Source organism: Geotrypetes seraphini, chromosome 6, assembly GCF_902459505.1.
Source record: "Geotrypetes seraphini chromosome 6, aGeoSer1.1, whole genome shotgun sequence".
Lineage (NCBI taxonomy): Eukaryota > Metazoa > Chordata > Amphibia > Gymnophiona > Dermophiidae > Geotrypetes > Geotrypetes seraphini.
The window spans coordinates 219,688,295-219,707,792 of NC_047089.1; the positions used below are offsets into that span (position 1 = coordinate 219,688,295).

Here is a 19,498-nt window from a genome sequence, read left to right on the forward strand (position 1 = left end):
TTCAGAAAAGAAATAAAAACCCTGCTATTCAAGAAATCCATGAAGACTAACTAACACCGTATGAAACATTTCAATCCTCTGAAGCAACCAGCTCTATTCTGTAACACCTCTGGACATGTCAAGAAATCCTCTTCTGTAATCCGCCTTGAACTGCAAGGTAATGGTGGAATAAAAATCACTACACTTCTCCCTCGGTATTCACGGGAGATAAGGGTAGAGCCGGACTGCAAATTGAGAAAAACCGCAAATATCTTCTCGTCTGGCTCTGACCCACCCCCGCCTCCCGGCCTTACCTGGTGGTCTAGCAGGCTTTCGGGGCAGGAGTGATCTTCCTACACTCCTGCTCCGTGCAGATCGCCAATAGGAAATGACTGCCGTGAGTTCCCGTAGTCTCTTGAGACTACGACGGGAGCTCACGACAGCCATTTCCTATTGGCGATCTACATGGGGCAGGAGTGTAGGAAGATCACTCCTGCCCTGAAAGCCTGCTAGACCACCAGGTAAGGCCGGGATGCTGGGAGGAAGGCTGGAGAGAGGCGGGAATGTGCTAAATTATGGGTTGGTTTTTTTTTTCCCCCCCCCCGCCTCCGCCCCAAAAATCGCAAATATGTAAAATTGCAAGTGTTGAAATTGCGAATGGGGATGAGGAAGTGTAATGTAACATAAATCAGATCTCCCTGTAATCAGTTCCATGATGCATCCCTCACTGTAACATAGATCAGATCTCCTTGCAAGTATACCCATGAATAGAGATTTCCAGTGCCTTGTCCAGCAGTTGCAGGCTCAGAACCGTGCTTACCATTAGTGGAGATGAACTGCGTCGGTACAAAGGAACAGGAGCCGTGCTGTTGGCCACGACCACATCTCAGTGCTGGCACCTCATTCTCCCACAGGTCTGCAGAAGAGAACAAAACTTCAGTGTTGTTTCTCAGACTTAGGCTCTCACTTTCTTCCCTCTCTACTCTCCCATGTAGTCTATAGAGCCCGCTTTCCAGTGCTGTCACCCCTCTCCCCACCCCCCCACCCCCGCAGCCTCTGCCATACCTCCTGTCCTGTCTTCTCATTTTTGCTCTCTCTTTTCCAATACCCCTCCCCATCTCATCTCATATTCCTTTCCGGTTCTCAAAAAGTATAATTGGATATCATACTCTTAAATATTCAAATCTCCAACACCACGGTAGAAAATACCATGGTGGGAGTGATTTTTCTTTCACTGGTGATGCTCAACACAATAACATGCAAATTACAAGTATATGCATTCTATTTGTGCGGTGAATCACTGGTAAAATGGGGATGAACTGTGCCTGGCACTTGCTCAGAATAGCAATCACTAAGTCCAGCTCCTTTTTCCTGCTCTCCTTACCCCAATCAACTGAGCTGCAGGGCTTCCCCTGCCATTCAGCTGTTCGGGGCTTCACCTGCTGGCTCAGCCGGTGGCTTTGGGGCAGCCTTGCCAGCTCAACTGATCAGCCAGCAGGGAAAGCAGAAAACAAAACCCCCAAAACAAAACCATGGTGGTCTAGTAGGCTTTAGGCCTTTCTGCCAACTCACCATGTCACGAGATACCCATACCCCTGTCCTTTAAAATAACAAATCAGCAGGAGGGATGCCTATTCCTTCCTGCCACAGGTGCAGTCCCTCTGTGCTGGAACCCGCCCCTGACAAACTCCCTAATCCCCTCTACCTTTCTTGTTGAAAGGTTGGGCAAGAAGGATGCCCAGTCCCACCTGTTGACAGGCCTGCCTCTTCAAAATGGCAAGCCTTCCCAGTGTATCCTGGGATGTACTGGGAGGGGCCTAAAGCCCTGATTGGCTCAAATGCCTAAGACCCTACCCCCTAGGAGGGGCTTTAGGTGCCTGAGCCAATCTGCGTCTTAGGCCCCCCTCCTAGTGCATCCCAGGGTGCACTGGGCAAGGGGTAGAAAGCTCTGACTGGCTCAGGTGCCTAAGGCCCTGCTCCTGGGAGGGGCCTCATGTTCCTGAGCCAATATGGGCTTAGGGTCCCTCCTACAGGAGATGAGGCGCCGCTGCTAACAGCCAAGGTAGGTGCTGGGAAGAAGGCTGGGGACTCACGCATGCGCACTCCTGCGACCACAGACCTACAGCGCACGGAACACGCAAATAGGAGTGCGCATGCGCGAGTTAGCCTTTTATTATATAGGATAGGATTTTTGGCGACTACTATGACAATCAGTAGCATCGGCAGGAGAGTTTCCTTGCAAGTAAGACTGGTTAAAACCAGTCTTACTTGCAAGGAAACCTTTGGTGCGTCGGGGCCCCTGTCCTTTCTTAGAAAGACTCTGGGCCTTCCTAGTCCCACCACTGCAGCAGGTAAGTACATTTTTTTAGCTAGGGTTACCTTGGTCTAATTTCTCCTTCTTAAGTTGATAACACTGGAAGCAGAGCTGTGAGCCACACCTAGAGCAACTCCAATGAGTGTTAAAGAAACTTGTCCTACAGATGTCACAGATGTGCAGGTTGGGTCGGTCCCTCCGCCAAGCAATTTCTGCTGTTGGTACAAAGATACCATTTTTCATTAGTCATCTAGAACACTGCAACTATTTACAGAGGTTCAGCACCCCAGGTGAAAATGCCCAGAAAAGAAGTTATTTTTCAAAAGTGAGTCCCCTGTATAAAGCTACCCCTCTCCTAATGGTGTTTTGTACTGTCATAGGTTTTATTTTTATTCATGTGTTTGTCTATATTGGATAATGTAAAGTCAGTCTAGCTGAGGAAAACTAAACTGCGTTTATTTCCTTTCACAAAGAACCTGGCTGGGGATTATTGGAAATGGAAAAGAGTATATAAACCCAAAGTTTAGTTTAGTTTAGTTTAGTTTAGGTTGGAAAATCAGCTTAGGTAAATCTCTCCATTAAGGCGGTTAATAAATCCCAACAAATAAATAAAATAATAGAGAATTGGTGATTGATTTAAGTTTAGCTCACACTTTTTGCTTGCAAGTGAAGATTATGTCCATATACCATGAAGACTTACCCCCCCCTTCCTTTATTAACGCATAGCGCAGGGTTAGGGCTGGCAGCGGCGGTAACTACTCTGACGCTCATAGGAATTCTGTGAGCGTCAGAGCAGTTACCGCTGCTGCCAGGGCTAAAACTCGCGCTACGCGCTGGTAAAGGAGGGGGTTAATGTACAGCACTGCATATGTCTCTAGCAGCACTATAGAAATGATAAGTAGGAGTAGTAGGATTTAATATCTTTCAACTCGTTAAAGGGTGTCATGTATGCAGGTAAATTAGGGAAATCCCTTTTCTTCAAATTCACTGAGCTTTGGAACAACCTCCCTGCCCCGCTGCTGAACCTAGGCTCATTCCAATTATTCCGAAAGCATCTGAAAACCTGGCTTTTCTCCAAAACGTAAAGCTATCTATTTAAAATGTAAAGCTAGCTTTCCTCTTCATAACCTCTAATTTCTTATTATGTCCTTCCCTCATTTATTGAATTACCTGTAAACCGTGCCGAGCGCTATCTTTATGGAGATGATGCAGTTTACAAACTTAAGGTTTAGTTTAGTGTCTCTTCCTCTCTCTCTTTTTTCTATTTCTCTTCCTCTCTTTTTTTTCTCTCTCTCTCTCTCTTTTTTTTCTCTCTCTCTCTCTTCCTCTCTCTTTTTCTCTCTGTCTTCCTCTCTCTTTTTTCTCTCTCTCCTTTTCTTTTCTCTCTCTCTCTTCCTCTCTCTTTTTTTTTCTCTCTCTCTTTTTTTTACTCTTTCTCTTTCTCATTCTTGTTAAAAGTCATCATGTATGCAGGTAAATTAGGGAAATCCCTTTTCTTCAAATTCACAGAGCTTTGGAATAACCTCCCTGCCCCGCTGCGGAACCTAAGCTCATTCCAATTATTCCAAAAGCATCTGAAAACCTGGCTTTTCTCCAAAATGTAAAGCTATCTATTTAAAATGTAAAGCTAGCTATCCTCTTCATAACCTCTAATTTCTTATTATATCCTTCCCTCATTTATTGAATTACCTGTAAACCGTGCCGAGCTCTATCTTTATGGAGATGATGCGGTATACAAACTTAAGGTTTAGTACAGTTTAGTTTCTCTTCCTCTCTCTCTTCCTCTCTTTTTTTCTCTCTCTCTCTTCCTCTCTTTTTTTCTCTCTCTTCCTCTTTTTTCTCTCTCTCTTCCTCTCTCTCTTTTTTCTCTCTATTCCTCTCTCTCTCTTTTCTCTCTGTTCTTCTCTCGCTCTTTTTTCTCGCTCTTTTTTCTCTCTCTCTTCCTCTCTTTTTTTTCTCTCTCTCTTCTTTTTTCTCTCTTTCTCATTCTCATTAAAAGGCGTCATGTATGCAGGGAAATTAGGGAAATCCCTTTTCTTCAAATTCACTGAGCTTTGGAACAACCTCCCTGCCCCGCTGCTGAACCTAGGCTCATTCCAATTATTCTGAAAGCATCTGAAAACCTGGCTTTTCTCCAAAACGTAAAGCTATCTATTTAAAATGTAAAGCTAGCTTTCCTCTTCATAACCTCTAATTTCTTATTATGTCCTTCCCTCTTTTATTGAATTACCTGTAAACCGTGTCGAGCTCTATCTTTATGGAGATGATGCGGTATACAGACTTAAGGTTTAGTTTAGTTTAGTTATCTAAGGATTATTTTCTAAGGATTACTATCTAAGGATTATTAACTTGTGTTAACATTTATTATTTAACACAAGCCCGTTATTCTCAATAGGGCCCACTTATCATACTTCATGTTTCATGTTTATTAAAACATAACATAGTAGATGACGGCAGATAAATATCCGAATGGTCCATCTAGAGGTATCCAACAATTTAATCTCTCCCTTCCTTCTAAAAAAGGGATTAAAGGAGTCAAGATCTTCAGTCAATCTTTGGTCTAAACTCTCTCAACTCTGGAATGATCTCCCCTTTTTTTAAGGAGTTCCTGTTCATTTCAATTTTTCCGTATATCTTTAAAAACGACTCTATTTGCCAAACATTTTTAAAATTAATTCTTTTGAAATTTTGCTATTATCTTCTATTTATCATTTGTAAATCAGTTCCCTGTTTATTTAATTGCTGTAAACCGAGTGGAGCTTTCTCAGAATGATGACTCGGTATACAAAGTTAAGCTTTAGTTTAGTTTAGTCTGCCCAACCTGATTCAATCTAAAAATTTAGTTTCAAAGCGAATTACAAGTTTTTAAAAAGGGATAACGAAAACAATTTTCCACATTCCTTTACCAAGACAAACAGATTTACAGGCCACGAAGGAATAGTGGGTGGAACTACATAATTTTAGTAAAAGGCAATGTTGAAGGATCACATAATGGGAGGGGACTAAAAAGCAGGAACAGAATGCTGAAAACAGGAAATCTGCAGAGATGCGTTCGATTAATGAATTTTAATTTTCAAAAGCATCTTTGAAAAGAAATGTTTTCAAGAAACTTTTTAAAAAATTTATCTAGAGCAAGTCCTCCTCTGATATAGCCGGGTGGTGAATTCCATAATTGAGGCGCTGCTACTGAAAATATTTCTGCTCATCTCGCACGCAGTGGTGTACCTAGCATATGTGGCACCCGGGGCCCATCATTTTTTGACCCCCCCCCCCATCTGTATGAAAAACATGATTTTTAGTAACAATCTACATGTCACACAAGAGTGTACCTAGGAAAAGGCAGCATCTTACATACTGCAGTGAGCAGTACGTCAATAAACCCATTATAAAACTAAACAAGCCAGACTAGTACAGATCAATCCTACACAGTCAACAGAAAACCATGTCTTTTTGAACACACAGAACACAGAAAAACACCTTCGCCTAGTATGTAATCACAAACTAACCCCTCCCCCTTTTACAAAACTGTAGTGTGGTTTTTAGCCATGGTGGTAACAGCTCAGCTGCCAACGCTAAAAAATGCTCTACAATTTTGTAAATGGGGAGATAGAATAAAAATACGTAGACAAAACTGAAGCACCAAGAAGCTGGACTCTGCATACAATGCAACACACAGAAACAGCAATGCATCTCCCCTAAAGCAAAAAATAAATAAATAAATAAATATAATTTTTTTCTAACTTGTCTTCTCTAGTTTCTGCTTTCTTCATCTTCTTGTTACTCTCTTCTTTTCATCCACTGTCTACCCTTTTCTGCCCCTTCTATATGGCATCTTCTCTCCTTCTATTCACCTTCCAGAAACTTTATGCCTCCCCCTTCCATCTCTCCCACACCCCCATGGTCTGGCATTTCACTCTCTCCTCTCCCTTCCCCCCACTTCCATCAGCATCTGCCCCCTTTCTCACCCTTCACCACACTTCCATACCACCCTGATCCCCTTTCTCACCCTCTACACCCTTCCATACCACCCTGATCCCCTTTCTCACCCTTCACCATGCTTCCATACTACCCTGACCCCCTTTCTCACCCTTCCATACCACCCTGACCCCCTTTCTCTCCCTTCACCACCCTTCCATACCACCCTGACCCCCTTTCTCACCCTTCACCATGCTTCCATACTACCCTGACCCCCTTTCTCACCCTTCCATATCACCCTGACCCCCTTTCTCTCCCTTCACCACCCTTCCATACTACCCTGACCCCCTTTCTCACCCTTCACCATGCTTCCATACCACCATGACCCCCTTTCTCACCCTTCCATACCACCCTAACCCCTTTCTGTACCTTCACCACTCTTCCATACCACCCTGACCCCCTCTCACCCTCCACACCCTTCCATACCACCCTGACCCCCTTTCTCACCCTCCACACCCTTCCATACCACCCTGACCCCATTTCTCACCCTTCACCATACTTCCATACCACCCTGACCCCCTTTCTGTCCCTTCACCACCCTTCCATACCACCCTGATCCCCTTTCTTACCCTTCACCATGCTTCCATATCACCCTGACCCCCTTTATCTCCTTCCACCACCCTACTATGCTTCTTTCTCTCTCCATCGAAATCAGCAAGGTACCACGATGACGACTACTTCTGCCTCTGCTCCGGAAGAGGTAGTGTGACGTTGGAGGGGGGCTGGGCCAGCAGACGCAGGGAGTTGCGGCAAGGTCCCGCGATGATGCGGCTGCCGGTCCACCCCCCTCCGAAGTCACTTATCTCTTCCAAAGCAGCAGCAGCAGTAGTCGTCATTGCGGGACCTTCATGCACTTCAGCGCAGCTGCCGTATTTATGCTGTGGAATAAATACGGCAGCCACACTGAGGTGCCGTTTTCAGCAGCGAGCTTCCGGACCCGGCCGGCTTTGCACCCCCTTGGAGCGTGCACCCGGGTCGAACCGTCCCCTCCCCCCCCCCTTGGTACGCCACTGTCGCACTGATAACTTTTAGAGATGGTACAGGAAAAAAGATTTTGGTCAGTGGACCGTAGAGTTCTGGATGGAATGTAGGGAATCAATTACCTGTCTTAAGAAAGTAGGAAGATTAGTTTGACGGATTTTAAATGAAAGTGATGCTATTTTATAGGTGATGTGGCGAGATATTATTATAGGTTAATAAATGGCACCCTAAAGTTATACCTGAAAGGAAAAAGGGTGAAATAACTAGCCCCAAATACCATTTCCATATAACATTTATTATTTTCTATCCCATTTTCCCAAGTATCTGTACAACTGCTTCAGAATAAAGGTTTTTTCTAGAAGACTTGGGAATCCCAGTTCTGAACTTGAACAGCTCTGAGACAGACCCATGGCATGCCGCCAGGTCGTAAAAATAATAGTCTCCTGGTGTGCATCTGCTTCTTCCACTATGTCCCTCGAAGGACTCCTGAACTTTAGGAAAACAATAAACACTTACCTCTTCACCTAATCCCTTGCCTATTGCTATATGAATAATAATGAAGAAAAAAAAATGTATACAGTGTTCCCCCGTGAATTCACGGTTTGCGAATCGCGGACTTGCTCATTCGCAATCTGCTCCGACCGCCTCTTCCTGTAGTAAAGTCTGGCTACACCAATCAGGAGCTGCGTGTCAAAGCAGCTCCAGAGTGGTGTAGCCCGACTTTATTACAGGAAGGGGCGGTCAGACCAGACTGTGAGTGATTTTCTTCGTCCGCCGGCACTCCAGCTGCCCTCTCCTGCCTCCCCTGCCTTTTGACAGGCGAAAAACTGCATTTGCGGTTTTTCCAAAATTGGCAGGGGTTCCTGGAACTGAATCCTCTGTAAAGATCAAGTTAGGATGTAAGTATAAAAATTGTAACGTCTCTTGACTGTATTCTATGTATGTTAACCTGTAACCCGTTCTTAGCTCGTTGGGGAAAATGGGATAGAAAACGAATTGAATGAATAAATATATTTTAAAAATATGTAAGCACTGTCACCTCCACTCGTGGCTCCCAATAGTGCCTCCCAGTCCTTGCGCACCATCTCACAGAAGCTGTCCCCCAGGGTGGAGAGCAGGTATCGGGCCGGGCTGGGACTTTGGCTGAGTTCTCTGGGCTTCATGTCTCTGAGACCATCACTGTCTGCTTCATCCAAAGTGGGGAAACCATCCACCCTCAGTTCTCCAGTGCATCCCCAAACCAGTCTGCAGGCACAGAGCAAAACCAGCACCTATATGTTACTATCACTGAATATAAAGGGCAGAAGACAATGATACAAAGTGGGTAATAATACCCTACAAGTCACCTAAAGATAGGCGCTAGGATGCTACAAGTATGAATTCTACATTGGCAATTATGAGCTTGATTGCTGTTATAATAATAATTTTATACCGCCAAAGCCATGGTAATTCGAGGCAGTTTACAACAAGAAGAGCTGGACAGTCAGCGAAAAAATAACAATGAAGACTTTGGTTACATAAAGTCACAATGTAGGGAAATCAAGAATATGTGATAGGAGTACAGTGGAAGGTTTAAGAGTTCTTGGTTACAAATTGGTTAAACAGGTTGGTTTTAACTAGTTTTCTGAAGTTAAGGTAGGATGAGGAGTGTTTGATGATGTTGCCTAGCCAGCTGTTTTGTTGAGTTGCTTGGAAGGCTAGCGTTCTGTTAAGGAATCTTTTGTATTGGCAGGTTTTTATTGAGGGGTGGCTGAACATATGTATTCTGTGTGTGGGCCTGGTGGAACAATCCAATTTAAAATGAGAGACCAGGTATAGGGGGGCCATGCCAAGAATAGATTTGAAACATAGGCAGGCAAATTTGAACAGCACTCTTGCTTCTAGTGGCAGGCAATGGAGTTTTTGGTAGTAGGGGGTTATGTGGTCTCATTTTTTTATGCCGAAAATCAGTCGCACTGCAGAATTTTGTATGATTCAGAGTCTTTGAATGGTTTTCTTGAGAGACCCCAAGATAGATGATATTACAGTAGTCGAGCAGGCTCAAGATGGAGGATTGTACCAGTAGGCGAAAGGATGCTGCGTCGAAATACTTTCTGATGGTTCTAAGTTTCCATAGTGTTGAGAAGCCTTTTTTGATCAGTGATTCTGTGTGAATATCTAGAGTGAGGTAGCAGTCTAGAGTGAGGTTAGAGAATTCTAGCCTATGAGGGGCCACTGAAAAGTTCTCAGCCCATCCAACTCGGCTGGGGCAGTCTCCAGCGAGGGCTACACACTTAGTCCAGTGATTTTTTTTCCACTTTTTTCGTTCCGTCAAAAAAAATGTGGAATGAAACAAATGGAAAATTGCTGGACCAAGTAGTATAGCCCTCGAGGGAGACTGCCCCAATTTTGTTGGTTGGGCTGAAAACTTTTCAGCGGCCCCCTTGTATGGGTGCAGTTACACCTCTAAACTGTAGGTGTAAGAACGTACACTAGCTCAATGGCTGGTGTAAATGCTTGCACCTGTTTCAGTACTCTACAACCAGCATGTGCAACTGCCTGACATGCCGCCGACCCACCCCCCACCCCACGCAGGCCCATACCCCCTTGCAAACTAAACTAAACCTTAAGTTTATATACCACATCATCTCCACAATCATAGAGCTCGGCACGGTTTACAGGAGCTTAGTATAAAGAAGGAACTCCATAGTAAGGGTTACAGGAACTTAGCATAAAGAGGGAACACTGTAGTAATGGTTAGAGGAAGATTATAGAGGGAAGAAAGAATTACATTTTTGAGAATAGCCTAGTTTTCAGATGTTTTCGGAATATTTGGAAAGAGCCCAGATTCCGAAGTGGGTAGTAAAGTTATTCCAAAGCTCTGTGATTCTGAAGGAGAGAGATGCCCCTAATTTTCCCGCATAGATGATGCCTTTTAACGAGGGGAAGGATAGTTTAAATTTTTGGGTAGATCTGGTGGAATCAGGACTCGAGGAATTCCGAGATAGTGGAATTAGGGGAGGAAGGATGCCGTGTAGGATCTTAAAAGTTAGGCAGGCGCATTTATAGTGAACCCTGGAAATTACTGGAAGCCAGTGAAGGTTAGACAGAAGCGGGGAAACATGGTCAAATTTACTTTTTGCGAAGATTAACTTAGCCACAGTGTTCTGAATCCGCTGAAGTCTTTGAAGACTTTTCTTGGTTAGACTTAGATAGATGATTATGCACACATTATGACTATGATTATGCGCACATAATTTGCAGAATATTGACTAAGAACATAAAAATTAAGCGGGTACCTTTCCCCAACCTTCTGTGTCTTTTTTTACTTTTTTTTTTTTTAAATTGTATTTATGTCAATTGCTGTCAACCGCCTCCCTCCTTACATGTGTTACTGTATTAGTACTGAATGTTATGTTTGTCGGTTTTTATTATTTTACTTAATTTTGAATTTATGTAAATCGCATTGGATTTGGAGTATGCGAATTAATCAAAGAAATTAAATAAACTTGAAACTTGCCGCTGCTGGGTCAGACCAGTGGTCCATCGTGCCCAGCAGTCCGCTCCCGCGGCGACCCTTAGGTCAAAGACCAGTGCCCTAACTGAGACTAGCCTTATCTGCGTACGTTCTGGTTCAGCAGGAACTTGTCTAACTTTGTCTTAAATCCCTGGAAGGTGTTTTTCCCTATAACAACCTCTGAAAGAGCATTCCAGTTTTCTTCCACACTCTGGGTGAAGAAGAACTTCTTTACGTTTGCATGGAATCTATCCCCTTTTAACTTCAGAGAGTGCCCTCTCGTTCTCCCTACCTTGGAGAGGGTGAACAACCTGTCTTTATCTACTAAGTCTATTCCCTTCATTATCTTGAATGTTTCGATCATGTGTGTAACTGACAGTATTCTATAACCTACACATGTAGCTGCCTGACACACCCTCACCACACCCATGCCCCTTCTAGGTCCACACTCCCCTTACTGTTAAGCACTATGGAATTTGTGCACACAATTTGTAGAATATTGACTAAGGCTGCTTCAGGGGATAAACATCATCATTCTTTCCATGCACAAGTTCACATCGAATGGTGGCCAGAACTTGGGTGGACTTGTGCAAAGAAAGAATGACGATGTTTATCCCCTGAAGCAGTCAGAGATACTGGTGAAACAAGGTTCCTTGTCAGGAGTTATTGGGACGGTGAGATGAAATTCTGAAGATGAATGCAGGAAAGGAGTCACATGTTTGAGATAAGTCACTTTGTGTGCACTTGATTGGCTGATGTTCATTTCAAGTGGGAATTTTTTATGACTATGTTAAGACCGAAAACAACTGAATGAGTTGTTGAATAGTGCTTCTACATTAGTTCGAGGCTATTTTCTCCCCTTGTGGTTTGTGTAAAATGAGGTTTTAAATGTAATGCCTTTCAGTGGCCACTATATAACATTTTTTTTGAACGATTTATTATTAATTTGGTTGTTATCCTTTATAATTTTAGTATGACACAATAGATTTTGTTTATGCCATTGGAGATTTTTGTGGAAGTATTAAAAGAAAGATGTCATCAGCACAAGACAATAGGCATTCTCCATTGGAGAAGAACAGGTTTCCTAGTGAACTCATAAATAGGTTGAAAAGAGGACAATGGTGATCCCTGTGTAGGGTCACCAGATGCCTGGATATCCCCAGACACGTCCTCCTTTTTGAGGACATGTCCAGGGGTCCGGGCAGCTTTTCAAAACCCAGCACTTTGTCCGGGTTTTGAAAAGCTTTCTGTAAAAATCGCGTCGGGAGGGGACATCTGTGCATGCGCAGATGCAACACAGTTACATCACGTGCCTCTTGCGCGGATGCTGGATGGGGCGGAATGAGGTGTGACACAGGCGGAACGGAACAGGACTGGGTGGGCCTGTAGGCATGGCCATGGGTCCGGATTTTCTTTCAGTAAAATCTGGTAACCCTATCCCTGCGGGATCCCACAGAATGCTTTCCAGGTTTGTAAGAAGGTGCCACCTTTCCAGACACAATATTCTCATTGTCAAAAATTCTTTGAGAGCAGATCCGGTCAGACCTAGTTCGCTGAATATAGTCAATAGAAGATTGTGGTGAACAGAGTCGAAGGCAGCTGATATGACAAATTGCAGTGGTGCAGATTGTTGCCCTGAGCTCGGCATCTGCATGATTTTATTTATTAGAATCAGAAGTAGATGTTCTGTACTGTGTTGTGCTCTGAAGCCAAACTGGGTGGGATGGAGACAGGAGAATTTATCAATGTAGGTGGTGAGCTATGTGCAACCCAGAGTTTCAAGTAACTTGGTAAGCAGTGGAATACATTGTAGAGAGACAATGTAGTTGGAAGAGAATTCACAATAGTAGTGCAAATGCAATTCCATATTCCATGTACCACTTCATACATAGAGTGTTCCGGAATCCATGACATATGAGGGCATCTCCAAGAGTGCTCTGGGGTTACAGAATGTGAGGGTGTCTCTAAGTTTACAACATGCAGGAGTCTCTTGACAACATGCTAGGATTACAGTGGGTTACGATAATTGGTAGGAAGACAACTCGTAAGATACGACAATTGGTAGGATCCTACCAACTGTCACCCTACCAATTGTTGTTCTACCTCATACATCTACCAATTGTTGGAAATAGGAAACTGATCCATGCCCCCTGGCCCTCCAACAAGAAGCAGCAGCTTGGTAGCATGGGGGGCCATGCCCCCCTTTTACCCTAGAAGAAACAGCAGCTTGGTGGCAACCTCTCCAGAAGAACCCCAGATCCCCAGAAGAAGAAGCAGTGCATAGGCCTATTCCTTCTCTTCCTCCTCCTCCTATCCAGTTGTTCACATATCCGCAGGCAGTGGCTGACCTGGAAGCGTTCTCTCTGATGTCAGAGGGAGCCTCTGATATTAGAAGGAATGATTCTGGGTCAGCCGCTGCGTGTGTATTTCGATGTGGACCTTATAACAGGCGAGAAGGAAGAGAAGTAGACCTAAGTGGAGAGGTACAAAAACCTGTGGGTGGGGGACACAAAGAGGTACATATCACAGGAAAGGTACAAAAAAACTTTGTGGGGAGGGGCATGAAGAGGTGGAGAGGTACAGAGTGGTACAAAAAAAATCTGTGGGAGGGGGACACAAAGAGGTATGGGAGAGCCCCCCCCCCCCATGGGAAGACCTCATGTTCCGACACAGTAGGCTTACTTGGAAAGGTAACATAGTAACATAGTAGATGACGGCAGATAAAGACCCGAATGGTCCATCCAGTCTGCCCAACCTGATTCAATTTAAATTTTTTTTTTTTTTTTTTCTTCTTAGCTATTTCTGGGCAAGAATCCAAAGCTTTACCCGGTACTGTGCTTGGGTTCCAACTGCCGAAATCTCTGTTAATACTTACTCCAGCCCATCTACACCCTCCCAGCCATTGAAACCCTCCCCAGCCCATCCTCCACCAACGGCCATATACAGACTCAGACCATGCAAGTCTGCCCAGTAACCGTGCAAGTCTGCCCAGTAAAAAAAACCTGTAATAGGTAGGGTGACAATTGATAGGTTTTCCTACCAATTGTCGTATCCTACGAATTGTCTTCCTACCAATTTCATCCTACAAGTTGTCTTCCAAAAAAATCATCTTCCTATCAATTGTCTGGATCCTAATTACAGCATATGAGGGTCTCTGAGCACACACTGAGATTAAGGAACGTGAAAATCTTGGCACATTAGGAGAGAATTTAGAGAAAACAAACAGAAGAAGAAAGACATATGAACATACCTGCGGAAATGTAAAAACCTGCAGAGAATCTCTGCAGAGGTCTCTTCTCTCCCACGACTCCCAACCTCACACCTGCAACACCTCTCAATGTCACTAGGGAGTGCTGAACAGGGGACACTCTGAAGGGATGTGGCACCTTGTTTCTCCTGGGGGCTTTCTCTGCATATTTGGACACCTGAAGAAATAAACATTTAGTTTTAGTTCACTTCATTTAATCGACAAACTACCTCAGTGGCAACACAGTGCCAGATGTTTCTGGGGCAGGCAGGCAGGCAGAGGGGCTCATTTTCATAAAAATGCAGACATCCAAAAAAAGGCATAAACCGGCACTTGTGAGGTGTCCTAGCCACTGTGCATCCAAAACTTAAGGGGGCGTGTTGGAGGCGTGTTCTAGGCAGGCTTTGGGCATGCTTAGACTTGAATGTCTTGCAGCATTAATCAAACGTTTCCAAAGAAGTCCTGGGACAGAACTTAGGTGTCCGGAGCTAGACCTGTTTTAAAAGTGTCTAAGTGCCAAAAAGGTACCCAGATGATCACTGGAGGGATTAAGCAAGGAATCCCCCCTCCCCAAACTCCACCAGTAGAACTGACTACCTCCCATCCCCTAAAAATATGAATGAAACAGTACATACCTGTCTCTAGAACAGGGAGTCTGGTATGGGAAAGCCTAGTAGAGCATCACAAAAGTGTCTTAAGTAGTCTGGTGGGTGGACTAGTGAGCCATAGGTAGGAGGACCCAGGCCCATATGCCACTTTAACCACTACATTTATGGTGGAAAGTGTGAGGCCACCAAACCTATACTATACTGCCATAACAGATAGGTGCCACTTGAAGCCATAAGGGCAGTTGGGGTGGTAGACAGGTGGATATAGTAGGTTTTGGAGGGTTCAGCATACATTATAAAGGGGGTTAGGTTAAAATGTGGTAACAGCGGATAGCGTAGCTGTTTTTAAGAAACGTTTGGACAAGTTCCTGGAGGAAAAGTCCATAGTCTGTTATTGAGAAAGACATGGGGGAAGCCACTGCTTGCCCTGTATTGGTAGCATGGAATATTGCTACACCTTGGGTTTTGGCCAGGTACTAGTGATCTGGATTGGCCACCTTGAGAACTGGGCTTGATGGACCATTGGTCTGACCCAGTAAGGCTATTCTTATGTACTTCTGGAACCCTTTATATGAAGTTCACCGTAGTGTCCTCTAAGGTGCCCCACTGCTCTGTTGGAATGTCTGTGTGTCCAGTTCATTACAATGCTGGCCATTCACACATTCAAATAATCAGGTTTTGAACTTGGACGCTTCTGTGGTTAAAAATGGCAAGCAAAGTTAGACATCCTAAGGTTAGACATCCTGGCAGCCAAGATGTCTAAGTAGACGATTTTCAAAAATTTGGATGTCTAGCAGTTTCAGAAATGGACGTTTCCCTGCCCTGACTTTTGGACATCTTGGACAACTGAAGCAAAATCTGAACTGGGTTACAGCAACAGTGAATGAGATTTACATAAAGTGAGTGCACCGATCCCACTCTTCAGCCCAACTCAGCCCAGTCCCCCTCCCTCAGTCTCATGATCTGCTTCGGATCACCCCTCTCTCAGCTTCAAATATGCCCCCAGCCCGTCTCCCACACCATGTTCACTCAGTGTCCCCCAGCCTTTCTACTGCCCTTATGACACCCTTAGTTTCACAGTCCGCTTCCAGCCCAATCTTCCCTCCAGCCTTTGCATTCTTCTTCTGTCCAATGCCCTTGTCCAACCTTGGCCCTCTGTCCCAACCAACACCTCCACTTCTCTTTTTTTACGATCTGCCTTCAGCTCAACCCTTCCAGACTCTAGTCTCCACAATCTACCTTAGGCTCAAGTGAGCCCTCTATCCTTTCCCTCACATCTTCCTTTTGCCTCAGTCTAAAACTTTTCTTGAAATATGATGTCCGCCGCATGCTACTGATGCAAAATTGTGATATTTTGGGAGGTAGCATTTCTACATCACACTGGGTGGAGGCAGAGAGCAGAAGATATATTTCCAAAAGCTCATGATTTGCAGCAGTCCCTGGCTAGGAGCCAGAGCACACACAGCAACTCAAGGAAGAGACTTTGTGTCCTAATTCCACCCAAAATCTAGAATTTTGTCTCTTCTCCACCCAGAAACAACAGCACCGGTTTAGTCCAAGCTCCTCCCTTTTTTTCCTCAGTTAATGAGGCTTGTGTGTAGTGGTAAGAGCCGATGATTAATTTGTAATGTTTAATTAAAACTATTCCTGTTTACTGTCACCATTAGCCCACCTTTAGGCTTATACTGTGCCACAGCCCAGTGCTAGTCTGAGCCCTACCCCAGACTGCAGTTCGGCCCTGTATTGCACCTCTATACCATCTTCAGCTGTATACCGTCCTCAACCCTATACCACACTGCAGTTCTATAACATCTTCAACCCTAAATCATACTGCACATCTATACCATCTTTTAACCCTGTACTGTACCTTTTCGATACCATCCTTAAGCCTTATAACATCCTCAACCCTATTCCACACTGCACCTCTAAAGCACCTTCAGTCCTATATTATAATGCAACTTTATATCACCTTCATCTTTTTACTGCACCTCTCTACCACCTTCAGCCCTATAAGATATTGCATCTCTATACCACCCTCCTCTCTTTACCGCACTTCTAAACTATTCTTAGGCCTATAGTGTACCACAACCCTGTGCAAGTCTCAACCTTACACCATGATGCAATTCTGTACTGTATACCTCTATGTCACCCTCAACCCTATATCATCCTGTAGCTCTATACCACTATCAACCCTATACCATACTACACCTCTATACCATCCTTAGGCCTGTACTGTACCACAGCCTTGTGCTAGCCTTGGCCCTATTTCATGCTGCAGCTCTATATCATCCTCAGCCCTATACCATACTGTACCTCTATACTACCCTGTACCCTCCTCAACCCTATACTATACTGTAACTCTATACCATCCTCAGGCTTATACTGTACCACAGCCCTGTGACACCCTTGGCTTTATAGATACTTCATCCTATATTGTACTTCAACTCTGGATAGCTCTCAACCCTATACCATATATCAGCCATAGGCCACCTTATTTTTGCCATTTTGAATTGTTTTATTGTAAGCCACCCAGGGTCCTTTTTTGGACAATAACAACTTATTAAATGTGAGAATGTAGTTGAATTCCATTCTACCTCTTATGTATTACCCTCAGATCTATACTGTAAAGCATTCCTGAATTATCCTTAGATCTATATGATACCACAGACCTGTACCATCCCCAGCCCTATAAAGTAGCACAGCTTTTGACCCCCATCAGCCCTATATAGTACCATAGAAACATAGAAAAAGATGGCAGAAAAGGGCCGCGGCCCATCTAGTCTGCCCACCCCAATGACCCTCCCCTATTTATCTCTGTGCAGAGATCCCACGTGACGATCCCATTTCTTCTTAAAATCAGGCACGCTGCTTGCCTCGATCACCTGAAGTGGAAGTCTATTCCAGCGATCTACCACTCTTTCGGTGAAAAAGTATAGGACAGCCCTATACCATATCATGACCCTGGATTACTCTGCTCCATACCATACCAAATCCTGGATCACCTTCAGCCCTATACAGTACCATAGATCAACTCTATACCATACTGTGACCCTGGACTACTCTCAACTCTATATACCATACCACAGCAGCATTTAATACCACAGTTTTGGACCACCCTCACCCCTATATTGTGCCACAGCTCTGGCCCACCCTCAGCCCTATACAGTATCACAGATCAACTCTATATACCATACTGTGACCCTGGACCACTCTCAACTCTATATACCATACACCACAGCATATAGTGCCACAGTTTTGAACCACCCTCAGCCATATATAGTGCCATAGCTCTGGACCACCCTTAGCCCTATACCATACTGCAACTAGGGACCACCCTCAACCCTATACCATACCACAGTCCTGGACCACCCTCAACCTTGTATAGTACCATAGGACAGCCCTATACCTTATTATGACCCAGGACTATTCTCAACTCCATACCATACTACAGCCCTGGATCACCTCCCTATGCAGTACCACAGATCAACTCTATACCATACTGTGACCCTGGACCACTCTCAACTCTAAACCATACCACAGCCCTGGACCATCCATATCGTACCGCTGTGCCACCCTCAGCTCTCTATTATAGCTTAGCTCTATATCATAGTTCGGCCTTGTACCACCTTTAGTTTTCTGTTTCCAGCCTTTACCAGCACCCATCTGTGTTATCTTGCCTAATCTTACCTCTCTGTATATGGTTGTCCCCAGAGTCTGGAACGATTCTAGGCACATGACTGTCTTTAGTCTCAGCTCTTTGGCATGGGGCATCATCACTCTGTCCATGGCATGTTATTCTGAAGCTCCTCTTTGCTGAATGAGAAGCTCTTGGCTCTTTACCATGTGTTCTTTTAGTGGCCTGTTTCTGGGAGAAGCCTCCAGCCTTTTCTGCACTTTCCAGCATGTCTCTTTTTAGAGTCTTGAGCTCTGAAGCCAAACTGGCTGTCTCACTGCTGCTCACCTGTCTGTCCCCATTGTGGCTGGCATGGTAACTGTAATGCCTGCTTAGCCAGGTATTTTTTAGCTTTGTGTGGTTATACGGCGGGCACATCAGCACAGATAATGTGCCATCTTTGTTGTCTTGTCCCAGTTTTGATTCTGAATCCATAGTGACCATTTTAGAATTGATAGCATAATGGCTATGATTGCTACAATTGTCTGAACACACTAGATTCTGGTGGGGTCTCGGACACTCCAGGGAGGAACCATCACGCATGGAGTTCTGGCACAGTTCTCCTGCTGAGATCTTGGTGGGGTCACGTTTCTGAGTAGGCTGAGAGATGGGGTCCTGCTCTGTGGTTTGAGGCCCTGGATCCATGCTTGGGTAGCTCATACTGCTGTTCGGACTCTTTTCTCTGGAGTCTGCACCAAAGGCCACTGAGGTATCCACAGGCAGGGAGCTGGCCGGCCAGAAACCTGCTGGCCTTTCTGTGCTCTGATTCACTAAAATCAGTGGCTGGTTAATTTGGGTACAATTAGATGCATCTTTACCGGGAGCTATTGATGTCCTGATATCTACGTTCAGGCCCCCAGTTTTCCAGCTGGGGTCATGTTTCAGCTCTGGATACAATAATCTTTCCATTTGGTTATCCTGAAGTAGCTTTAAATTGCCTGTTGCAGATAATGGGCACCTGTTGTGGGGCACAGGTTGGAGTCCAGGGGACAAGATTGCTGGGTCTTTAACTAGAAACTGAAAACCAGCATCCTTTCTGTGAAGAACCCCCTGGAAAGAACATAATCCAAGAAAGAAAGTTAGTTAGATGAGTCCCATGTATTTTACTGTAAGTCATAGAGAGATTTATGACATTATGAGATTTATGACAAAAAATTCTTATAGACAAGCAGAATATCAAAAAATTAAGTATAGCCACCAACAGATATTCTTAAATTATATCCCC

General features: G+C 44.4%; 1 protein-coding gene across 3 annotated transcripts in view; it reads right to left on the reverse strand.

The window, feature by feature from the left end:
• The window catches only part of HR (HR lysine demethylase and nuclear receptor corepressor), a 129,524-nt gene that overhangs the window by 46,802 nt on the left and 63,224 nt on the right, over positions 1-19,498 (reverse strand). For all 3 annotated transcript variants that reach the window (XM_033949604.1, XM_033949603.1, XM_033949602.1), the window contains exons 3-7: positions 18,288-19,323; positions 13,996-14,170; positions 8,289-8,494; positions 2,359-2,508; positions 800-895 (exon numbers count right to left, since the gene is read on the reverse strand). In XM_033949604.1, the coding sequence (XP_033805495.1) occupies positions 800-895; positions 2,359-2,508; positions 8,289-8,494; positions 13,996-14,170; positions 18,288-19,323 (1,663 nt within the window). The remainder of the gene's footprint in view (positions 1-799; positions 896-2,358; positions 2,509-8,288; positions 8,495-13,995; positions 14,171-18,287; positions 19,324-19,498) is intronic.